General features: G+C 41.1%; 1 protein-coding gene across 1 annotated transcript in view; it reads left to right on the top strand.

The window, feature by feature from the left end:
• Positions 1–12,110, top strand: part of TENM3 (teneurin transmembrane protein 3) — a 430,454-nt gene that overhangs the window by 319,372 nt on the left and 98,972 nt on the right. The window contains exons 7-11 of the mRNA XM_029226434.1: positions 1,061–1,271; positions 1,703–1,804; positions 2,005–2,199; positions 3,290–3,490; positions 9,934–10,119. Of these exons, the coding sequence (XP_029082267.1) occupies positions 1,061–1,271; positions 1,703–1,804; positions 2,005–2,199; positions 3,290–3,490; positions 9,934–10,119 (895 nt within the window). The remainder of the gene's footprint in view (positions 1–1,060; positions 1,272–1,702; positions 1,805–2,004; positions 2,200–3,289; positions 3,491–9,933; positions 10,120–12,110) is intronic.

Below are 12,110 nucleotides of genomic sequence, written 5' to 3' on the forward strand. Positions count from 1 at the left end.
CGGCCATCCCTTCAAAATTCCTCCATTGTTTAATTTTTTAGACTTTTGATCAAAGATGTAAAGGCATCTTGTTATATGTTTTTGATCTAACTGTAACTAGGTAAAAATCCATGGCTTTCTCCATGATGCTCGGAATGGTTACATCAGGGTCACAGAGAGGGGTGGAGTTGGGGTAACGGGAACAGCCCAAGCTTTGGAGCAAAGCGCACTGGAGTTCACATACCACCTGCGCCACTGACCGGATATCTGACCCTGCTCAAGCTTCTCAAGCTTCAGTTTCCTTCATCTTTGAAGTGTAAACATTAATTCCTTCCTAGAAGTGTTGCTTGCTATAGGAGGATTAAAAATAATCCTGGCACAAAGTAATTATTCAGTAGCAGTGGTTACTACTTGAGTGTTAAATAGGAGAAGATCTTAAGAGATCATCTAATGGTCTAACTAAAATAGAGCTGCTGGGTTTGGAATAGTACAGGTTTATGGTTGTATCCCCAAACTGCCTAAACTCACAAACTTAAAAAAAATTTTTTCATAATTTTATTGAAGTATAGTTGATTGACAATGTTGTGTTAATTTCCACTGTACATCAAAGTTATACATATATATTCTTTTACATTATGGTTTATTACAGGATACTGAATATAGCTATACAGCAGGACCTTGTTGTTTATCCATCCTATATATAATAGTTTGCATCTGCTCATCCCAAACTCCCAATCTATCCCTGCCCCAACCCCCCTCCGCCTCTAGGCAACCACAAGTCTGTTCTGTAAACTCACAAACTTTTTATCAGTCAGAAGAATTAAATAAGTTTGGAAACCGTATTGCGCATCAAGGGAAGAAATGGTCTGTGATGTTTCAATACAACAGTGGTATTTGGTGTGCAGTGGGTAATCTCCATCACCCCTGTAAGTGCGATGCCTAGAAGACCTGTCAATCAGGAACTTTTTTCTACCATTGTGTTTATTAGAGCAAAGGAGAAAAGTTTGGAAAGGAAAGAGAGGAGCAGCCACAACCGTACTCTTTCCGACTACTCAACAGTTCTCCTTTTCCTCATTCTCAGTACGACTTTGTGGAACTGCTGGATGGCAGCAGGCTGATTGCACGAGAGCAACGGAACCTGCTTGAGTCCGAAAGAGCTGGGCGACAGGCGAGGTCCGTCAGTCTCCACGAGGCCGGCTTTATCCAGTACTTGGATTCTGGAATCTGGCATCTGGCTTTTTATAATGATGGGAAAAGTGCAGAGCAGGTGTCCTTCAATACCATTGTGATAGGTAAGAACTGTCTTCAAAGCATACTTCCGGGCTTCCGGCCTCAACACTGTGTTGCATAGAAATGCAACTGTCTTCACCAATTTGAGTGATCCCTAGGATGTTAGAGCCTGAGGTAAAAGTGAGAAATATTTTTTAAATTGTTTGTTTATGACTGTGTGACAAACCATGAAGCACTGGAAGACAGTATCACTTGGAAGTAGCTTGGAGGAGGACAGTGCATCGCGAAAACGCTTTAAAACGTCTGCATTTGAAATGTCAGTGTTTTGCTTTACTATTCGAATAATCTGGTATGAATGAATACTTTTGGGGGGTTATGGAGCAAGCCACCCATGCTTCCTTCAAGATGTAGCTAAAATGATTGAAGTGACACAGTTTACCCTGCACAAGAGGCAGGCCGCACAGCAAGGATTGCTTCTTTTTCTTTTCTTCAGAGTCTGTGGTGGAATGCCCCCGAAATTGCCATGGAAATGGAGAGTGTGTTTCTGGAACTTGCCATTGTTTTCCAGGATTTCTAGGTCCGGATTGTTCAAGAGGTATGCGAGTTAGATTCTCTTCTTAAGCCAATATAAATAAGCTGTAGAAACACGAGCAATTCAGAAAGCTCTCAAGACAGGAAAGAAAAGAGGGGAGAAATGGCAGATTGCTTGTTCCAACGATGTGCCTGTTCTTGGAGAATCTCGATGGAAAACGTGGCTGTTAATTCCTAATTCCTCTGTCGTGTTTTATTTCACAGCAGCCTGTCCAGTGCTGTGTAGTGGCAACGGCCAGTACTCCAAGGGCCGCTGCCTCTGTTTCAGTGGCTGGAAGGGCACCGAGTGTGATGTACCAAATACGCAGTGTATCGACCCGCAGTGCGGGGGTCGTGGGATTTGTATCGTGGGCTCTTGTGTTTGCAACTCTGGATACAAAGGAGAGAACTGCGAAGAAGGTAAACATGTCAAACCTTGCAGAGGTTTGTCGTTATAGCTTCATAAAGAAACAGCTTATATGTCTAACCCTTAGTTTGGCAGATGAATCTTTTTATATGCCTCCTTCTGAAAGTAATTTTGATTTTGCATTGCTTCATGAACATTTTACCTAATAAAAAGAATACCGAGGAGTCCTTTAGCTCTCTCTCAATTGTGTGAGTAATTTTTTTTTTACACTCAGAAAGTACATGGACATTTTTGTCTTAGAACCAATGGTGAACCGTTGAATTCTTTTTTTTTTTTTTTTTTTTTTTTTTTGCAGTTTTTCACCTTGATGCCAGCTTCTAAATCTAGCATTTTGGCCTCTCTAGAAAGACAGAATATTGAACATAGTATACTGATGGAGAAAAACACATCATGGGTTTGTGCCATAACTGTATATAATGTTGATAGTCAAGATGCTATACTGTAAAGTGCAGTTGAACTGTTTTTTCAAAAAGCAGAAAAGCACCATTTCCGTTCTTCAGTCAAATGGATTTTATTGATCTGCACACACAAAGTGACGCAATTAAGTCTCTGGAATTAAATTTTCAGGCCATTGACCCTACAAGTGTAAAGTTTTATTGAGTCAAATTGCTAAATTAAATCTCGTCACCTAAAGCACATTAAAGTGAATTAAGAGAGATGGAGAGTCTGCAACTCGTTTATTTCTCAAACATTTGAGGGTCCCATACAGCTGTCAGTATTCAGCGGTTATGGATTAGGTCAGCTGATTCAGATTTTGTTATAGAGAAGCCAATACTTATTACTCTCTGATTGGGCAGAACGGAAAGCAATCGTCTGAAATCTCAAGAGCAGAAGTGTGTAATTCACTAGAATTATAAATCCTTGCAAGAGTCTCAATTACCTAAATGGCATGATTCTTAATGCTTTATTGTATACATTCTCTGCATTTTTCAGAAACAAGTTCTTGCAAATAAACAGTGGGTAAACATTTGCGTATCCAAAGTGTTCAGGTAAATTAGATTGAGGTGTAATTCTTTGTTCCATATGTACTTGTGTATATCTTCTAGATTTGACCATAAATTTGTTCTCTTTTCTTTCCACTAGCTGATTGTCTAGACCCTGGATGTTCTAATCATGGTGTGTGTATCCATGGGGAATGTCACTGCAATCCAGGATGGGGTGGTAACAATTGTGAAATACTCAAGACCATGTGTCCAGACCAGTGCTCTGGTCATGGAACATATCTTCAAGAAAGTGGCTCCTGCACTTGTGACCCTAATTGGACTGGCCCAGACTGCTCAAATGGTGAGGTTCATACATGCCATATGATTGAGCGTTTAATATTGTTTAGCTACAGGTTACGACATTTTAATTTTTAAAACACACTTATTATACTTAATATAGATTTTATTAAAGTGAACATTTATAGAAATAAATATTAAAAGTAATGAAATTTGTTATCTTATAATATGGAAAGAAACAGGCTTAGTCAATTTGTCATTAAATTTCTCCTTTAGTATTAATGTAAAGAAGAATCTTTCACTTGTGTAAAGCTCTCTCTTTTCTTAACTCTGAAGGCCTGTGTACAGCTTGGAGATTTAAGCACATTATCTCATAAACAGAGAAGCTTCAATTAAAAAATTACGTGACAACAGAAGACTTAATATTATCACAATAAAGAGTAAACATATATAGATATTATGGTGTACATAATGGTTCAACACTGAGTTTTTAATTGTAACTCTATGATTATAATAGAAATGACAGGTAGTAATTTTATCCAATCAGTCACGTTGTTTTTGAGCGCCAGCTCTGTGCATGGCTTTGTGACAGACACTGCAGGGATAAAAGAGTGTCAATCATCCCTGCCCTGTAGAATACTGGCTTTCAAGTTTTTGACCATGACCTAAATAACGTGTGGTCTTAAATACATTTTTACATTGTGACCTCATATACATATATGTGCATATACTCACATCGCTGAAACAAAAGGTTTACAAAGTGATATACACTGATACTTTCTCCCAAGTCCATTCTACTTTTTTAAATGCCGGTTGCAACCCATGAATTAATTCCATGACCCACTCGTTAGTCGTACAGTTTGAAAAGATACTGTTCTAGTCTAGAAGATTACAGTTTAATTGGGGAGATGAGATAAACACACATGACATACTTAGAAACCAGTGTGTTCCAGTATAATATTCTGTTGACTTACATGGACTAATATGCTAAATTCAGTCAGGATTTAGATCCTGCCTTGATGCCTATTGAAAGTTGTCAAGGAGATTTTTAACATTTCTTGCCTTCTTTTAAAGATTGTAGTTAGTGTGGAGGTTCAGGGAATATTTTTTGACTAGGGGAACAGTATTAGAAAGTACTTAAGAGCGTGGATTCTGAAATCCGATGTTTGGGTTCGTATTCAATCTGTACTACTTGATACCTGTATTCCCTAGGGAAATTACTGTATGCTTCAGTTTGCTCACCTATAAAATGGATTTAATCATAAGACATTCTTTCCAGAGATGCTGCTGTGGGAATTGCTTGAATTGATGCATGTGAAGTAAATACTTAGTACAAAGCTTAGCCCATAATAAATTCTAAATACAGCTGCCATCACCTTTACTACTACTGCTGCTGCTGCTGCCACCATTACCAAAGACACGACTGTGAGAAAGAATCTCACTACATACAGGGGACAGTGACGACAGAGTATTTGGAGGTAAAAACTGAGTTGGGCCCAATTATGAGGGACACATTAGACAATGGAGAATTCACTAACAATAATGATGCCCCTGATATGTCGAGAACAGTGGTCCAGAACTACCCCGTGGATCAGACGTCAGAGAGAACAGTGAAACCTGAGCACTAGAAGACACCGTGGCGGGCTTTCCCAGAAGGCACCGTGGCGGGCTTTCCCAGAAGGCACCGTGGCGGGCTTTCCCAGAAGGCACCGTGGCGGGCTTTCCCAGAAGGCTCCGTGGAGGGCTTTCCCAGAAGGGCGAAGGGACGAGAGCACAGTCCCTTGGAGTTAGTGGAAATGAAAGGATAAACTGAGGGACGTTTAAAGGCAAAAGAGACAGGACTTGCTGAAAAAACGGAACATAAAATAGGGTGAGAAGAGCTGAAAGTCTGAGGCAAGGGAGATTGGGGTTGGTGTTCATGTCTCTGAAAGAGGCGAGAAAGTTGGGAAGACGTGAGAATCACCGAGTCGGCAGAACGCAGGCGCGGCAGTGGGAGGCGAGTGAGAGGTAGAGACGGTGACGACTTCTGTTTGGACCAACTGAGCAAAAATAAATTAAAAAGCAGGAAAAGAAGAGAAGGAAGAATGAGGACAAGAGAAGAAGGAGGAGGAAAAGAAAAAGCGGAGGAGGATAAACAGAAGGGGGGGGCGAAGGACAGATTTTATGAGCAGTGTCAGGTACATAAAAATATCGTGCAGAAGCCTTGGATTCAGACAATCCTTGTCTACTCTTAACCCTGCCCACACCTATTGCCCTCTGAACACCTGCTGTTTAACAGTAAGTGGTTAAGAAACAGGGATTCTGCAGCTGACCTGCCTGGGTTCAGATCTAGGACTGGCTATTTCCTAGCCGTGTGATGTTGGACAAGTTAATGTAACTTCTGTGCCTCCGTTTATCTGTAAAATGGGAATACTAATAGTGCCACCTTATATACAATTGTTGTAAGGTGTAAATGACTTAGTATGTGAAAAGCACTTATGATAGGGCTTTACGCGTAGTAAGTACTCTGTGAGTGTTAGCCATTAAGAAGGACTCTTGGTGGCATTGGTAATAGTTATGGTGGTCGAATTCCAAAGGCTAATTGTAGGTCATCATACTTAATTCCTCATCAATTCAGAGGCACTTCCACATAAAAGTATTGATTGGATATAGTTCCCCAAATGTGAAATTTATGAAATGAAAATATAATCTATTAACCTAATGGCATAAGCCTAAATGAAATCTTGCTAGTAGCTAATTAACATGCTTATTTTAAGGGAGGAGAAAAAGACTCATAGTTTTTACAAGTCACTCTTTCTTGGCATTTTGAGGAACTTGGGTAACAGGTTTGCTGCCCTATGCGTCAATATCGGCGTGAAAGATTCATGGGCCGCTCTTCGCCTATTACACATTGAACCTCAGAAGCCCAAACTAAAGAAAGTCTTATATAGGCTAATTTGTGGTATTGATGGAAAACTTCTGCCGACCCCATAAGTAGATATCCTAGTTAGAGAAACAGTTTATGAGTTTTCTTCCTGCTCCCCCCCTCACGTTTCTTTTTCCTCCTTTCTTTTCTTCCCCTCTCTTGTTCCCTCTCCTCCCTTCCCCTTTTCTCTTTCTTCCGCCCCTCCTTTTCCTCTGCTTCCCTCATCTGTGGCCATACATTGTTGGAGGCAACCAGGGTTTACAGTTGCTTATTATTGCTTCACAGAAATGTGAGTTGATTCAGAGAGCTTGGAAAGCCAGAGACTGTGGTTAGAAAATGCGAATGCGTGACTGTTAGAGTTGGCAAGGAGTATAGGATACATAAGTAAAAACCCACATTGGGGCCAGCACTATAGAGGGCCTTGAGTATCTCACTGAAGAGTTTTAAGAAATCATCACCAACCAAGGTTTATCAAGCATGGGCACATGGCATTGTTTCAAATAACACATGGGGACCTCCCTGGTGGCACAGTGGTTAAGAATCCGCCTGCCAATGCAGGGGACACGGGTTCGAGCCCTGGTCCAGGAAGATCCCACATGCCGCGGAGCAACTAAGCCCGTGCACCACAACTACTCAGCCTGTGCTCTAGAGCCCGTGAACCACAACTACTGAGCCCGCGTGCCACAACTACTGAAGCCCATGCACCTAGAGCCTGTGCTCCGCAACAAGAGAAGCCACCGCGATGAGAAGCCCGCGCACCCCAACGAAGAGTAGCCCCTGCTCGCCAGAACTAGAGAAAGCCCACGCATAGCAACGAAGACCCAATGCTGCCAAAAATAAATAAATAAATTACACATTAACTCATTTTGTCCTCCACTTAAAAAATATAATTACAAGAGCAAAATAGGCATTTAGCTCGCTCTTTTGAGTTTTTATTTACATTTCCAGCTTCTATATTAAAGATGTAAAACTCCAATTAAAGTTTATAGATATTACTTGTATACAGTTACTTGATTCGGGCCTCTTACGCCTCCATCAGTGAAACAGGCATAATAATACTAGCTATAAAACAATACTTGTTTGAAATATTGTCATTCTAGTTTGTTTCCCACAGTTATCCAAGTAGGCAAGGAATAATGAAATAGCCCCTTTTTTTTGTTCTGTATAAAGTTACTTAATACATTACCAGAATTATTTTATAAAGGATGGTTTGTAATTGATATTAAATAGCTCAAAAGTTAATTTGGTCTTCTTCATAAAATGGTATTGCTATAAATAGCAAAAAAAAAAGGATATAAATGTTAATTAAAAGATTAAATTGGTTGCCAAAATTACATATCACTTTTACATATTTAGACTGATTTTTTTCATACTGATGTAATTATTTTGCTAGCTGAAAATCTAATTTTACCTGTATACAAAATGACCACTTAGACATAATGAGTGAAGGTCTTCATCCTATTCATCTTTAAATCCCTAATGCAAAATACACACTTAACACATGTTAAACTCTCAATATAGAGAGTTGAATAATGAACACAGTATGCTTCTTTGGGAGAAAGTAATTAAGCACGGGAAAAAACTTCATTAAACTTTGCTATTAGCTGCCAAAAGACAGAAAACTTACTTAGAATTATTAGTAAAGATCTCATATACGCATATAGTCATCCTGTGAAAACATCTGGGTTCACATGCCTCCAATTTGTCTGCACATTCTCATTGAAAGTTTACAAAAACTCCGTTGTTAATTTCCATTTGTGACTTAAAAGTTTACTTGCAATAGAATTTGGAATTTCTAACCTTCTGAATCCTAAAGCAAAACACTTTACCAGCTGCCTCTTTTGTTGTTGTGGAAATGACCTTCAGAGATCTAAATTCAATAGGAGAGTAGATTTTACACCTGAAGAAACATTTGGTTAAGCTGCTGAAAGAGAAGAAATGAATTGTTTCCATCAGAAAGTTTATAGGTTTGAAAGCAACAGAGGTTTCCTCTCTCTTCAGCAGCAGTTTGTCCATTAATTAGCCCTTCAATTCCACTTCAATTAAATTAACTCTAATTAATAAGTTCATTACAAAGATTGACGCACCTTGCTCAAAGCGAGTGTGCTAATCGCTGCTAAACACCTTCACCCTAATGAAAAATTGATTCGGTTGAATAAAAAAGGGAACCTCAGAAAGAAACCTCGCTCTTCTGAGCTGAGGTGACGTTCTGTTCCTCTGAAGTTAATCAAACCATCTTGGATCTTTTAATCAAAAATTTAATTCAAAGGAGATAGAAAATGTGGCATGAAAAAAACCACATACCACTCTCCTCCAGTTCATAGTCCTGGCTTTTGTTTACAACTCTCACTGAGCCTCGATGTGCTGTCTAAAAGTCTTCAGCCCTGTGAATTCCAGTGTCTGAGGAACGTTTTATTTGGTCAATGAATGGGGACATGTGATCATGTGACTACATAAACAGTGATTATTTCTTAATTTTAAAATTCAGCTGTAGTCGTTTTCTGTCTGTCAGAAACGATCTCAGGTTTTTACTGTTGAAAGAAAACCAAAACTAAACAGTAGTCTTCCAATCTTAAGAAAAAAGCTCATGTTATTTAACTTTATATGTGAAGAGTGAAAAATAAAATAACCCTCAAAGTTCTGTCTGTCTGTCTCTCTCAATTGGTTCTAGTCAAATAAAGCTTCTAAGAAAGTTTTTTAAGAAAAAAATTATTTCAGACGCCTGAATTCTATTTTAACAACCTAAACTGTTGTTACCGTTCTTAAAGTCCTTTGGTCACTTGTGCCCTTTTCAGTAATTCTAGTAATTGAAAATCCTTGCTTTGCAAATGCCAGAGCCGGCAGTTCTATATATTATTAAACCGGTTTTCTACTATGGTTTTGCTTAACAACTTTTATCTGTCAACAGTACAAATATACTTAATAGGAAAAACAACAGCTTCTTTTATTTAACCAGCACGTCTCTGTGTCAGGAGCAAGCTAAAGTGCATACTAAAGTAGATTCTTTTTTTTTTTTTTACTCTTTTTTTTAAAAAAGATTCTTTTCAGTGGAAGTTTCTGAATATTTAAAAAAATTAAACCATAGGATTAAAAATAATCCCTTTTCAGTTTTTGCTCTATGGGTGAAACCTAACTCCTGTTACATACCTGACATACACAGACACTTAAATATTTCGTAAATTTTATATCAATTTGATGTATGTGTGCCTGTGTTCCTGGCTGTCGAAAGATACTCCCGGAAACAGGTATGTGTGCGTACATAGTTTCCTCTCCTTATGAATCATTTGTTCTCTTTTGTTAGTAGCGTGTGTGTGTGTAAGCACATATATAATACAGAAAATTGTTTATAACTACCATGTGCATTTTACGCCCAATCGTGGCAGCATATAAAATGGAACAAAGAAAGCAAACTACGTCTGTCGCTCCTAGCCCTCGATGCTGCCATCTACTTAGTAGGTAAATGCTTTCGTACGTATGCTCAGCGACTTTGTTCTTCACCTTGTTGACGCGCTGAGTTTGAGACGAAGCGCTTCTCCCTCGCTCCCCGTCTCACTCGCCGCTGCTCTCCTCTCCTGCCCGGCTTCCTCTCTTTCTCCCCCCAGAGATCTGTTCCGCGGACTGCGGCTTGCACGGCGTCTGCATGGGGGGCGCTTGCCGATGTGAAGAAGGCTGGACGGGCCCAGCGTGCAGTCAGAGAGCCTGCCACCCGCGCTGCGCCGAGCACGGCACCTGCAGGGACGGCAAGTGTGAATGCAGCCAGGGCTGGAACGGCGAGCACTGCACCATCGGTAGGCCGGCCGCGCCCCGCCCCGCCCCCAGGGCGCCCCGCCCCGCCCCGCGGGCCTGCTTCTCACCTCGGGAAAGCTCCTCCCCCCGCCACCCGTTAGCTTTTCCTGTCCTGTGTTCAGAAGGAGCGGCCGCTAAAGAAGGGTCTCAGGTCCCAACAGCAGCCCAGTTCTTTTTAGAGCCGCTGTCTCGAGTGTAAGAACGTTCTGTGCATGGTGCTGGGGGACGGCCGCCGAGACTGACTCGCATAAGGCTGATTTCACCGTGTAAAGGCAGTATTTTTTACTTTAAGAAAGAGATTCCCAGTATGTAGCCTTTGGGGCTCCTGTAGATTCCAGAATCACACATCTTAGCACCTGTCCATCTGTTTGAGTCTCTGAAAGGAGGTTGGAGTCTTTATGACTTTATCCTGTAGCACCATGAGGAAGAAAGTAGAATAAAATACACCAATCTAGTTTTTCCACAACAGTTTTATATGCTTAACACTTCTTAAAGTACGATGATGTTCTAGCACACCTGTTGGTTAAATAAGACAAATAGGTGTTTAAGATCAAAATCTTAGTATATAAATGGTATTTCGCCTGGATACAAAAGCACCCGGAACATACATATTAGTTCCATATTTTCAAGGTCTTCAGTGCCTTTGCTTTCACCGTTTGAGTCACTGAAATGAAAACGTCTATTTAAGGAAAATACAACAAAAGTAAGTAATACAGTGCTCCCTCACTTCAGTGAAAATGTACAGTATTAACTAGAAATGGCACAGTCCTACAAAAATCTCATCATTTTCGGAATGATTTTTCTTCACATTTATGTCTGTAGGGTAAAATTTGACAGAGCTGTTGGTGGAGTCTTGATATAGTAAAGGATTTCTTCTTCCAATGCATCTCTAAGTTTATGTACTTCACTTTTTAAAAAAAAAAAAAACGCATTTGTTAGCCAAGATTTTTTTTCACAGGAAAATTGAAATCACTTACATTTTATAAGCTGTCACAAATGGCATCTCTGCAGAATTTCCAGGAAGGCTCTTTTCAAATCATCTGTTTCAGGGGTCCCCCTATCACTCCCCCCACCCTCACCGACATGTGGTGATCCGCTGGGAGGGCCCTCTCGGCACGGTTGTGCTCAGGGCTATAGACGTGTCCAGAAAGGGGAAAGACTCATCAGGTGGTGTCTGCAGGAATCCACGTCCAGGTTCTCCAGGCTCCTTGTCTCCCACCAGGAGAGGTCACAAGAACCATGCCCCTTTCTCCAGCAGGGAAATGCAGCAACATATGTGCAGGGTTTCCGCCCGTTTGAGGTTGAGAGTTAACAGGATTTTATTGGGGCTGGCTCAGCGAGGTAGCCTGTGTCAGCCACAGCCATCGAGATTCCAGGCTCTCCAAAGAAGAGCTGATGTTTAGTGCTGCAGGTGCGCAAAATAACCATCAGTGTAGGGAACACCCACCTTTCCAGATGCTGGCCAAGGGCCAGCCCTGCAGACGCCTGAAGATCAGGCCTTTATGTTAACTCTTACCTGCGAATCATACCTACGGTGTCACCTGTTGAAGGTGAGCTACTGCCAGCAACTGGGGAGCTTGTAGTCCTACTGGGGTAAACTGCAAAGTGCTCATCCCCAGCAGCTGGCCCGGATGTGGCTTCCCCTCCTCTGCTCTTTAAGGGAGGCTCCGCAGGGCAGTGACTGCCTGTTGTTCACGTGAGCCGCACTTGGGAGCTGCTACGGTAAGGCGGAAAATGGTTGACAGTCACGATTTGCGTATTTTCTGCGGACATGCAGAGGGCAGTGTAATATCCCTGTGACCAAACAGCATCATGCTGCAATCCCAGAGTGCACGCACACGAGAGGTGGGGCAGTAACAACATGCCTCTAAACATACACCATCGTTGTTCATGACCCCAGCACCCCCCTCATCCTAAGTGAACGGATTCTAGCTAGAGGGAAAATGTTGTATATTTGACTATTTGTAGCCTGGGAAGTACAACCCACACTTGT

The sequence above is a fragment of the Monodon monoceros genome, unplaced genomic scaffold (genome assembly GCF_005190385.1).
Source record: "Monodon monoceros isolate NGI ecotype Baffin Bay Population unplaced genomic scaffold, NGI_Narwhal_1 Super_Scaffold_17, whole genome shotgun sequence".
In the NCBI taxonomy this organism is placed as follows: domain Eukaryota; kingdom Metazoa; phylum Chordata; class Mammalia; order Artiodactyla; family Monodontidae; genus Monodon; species Monodon monoceros.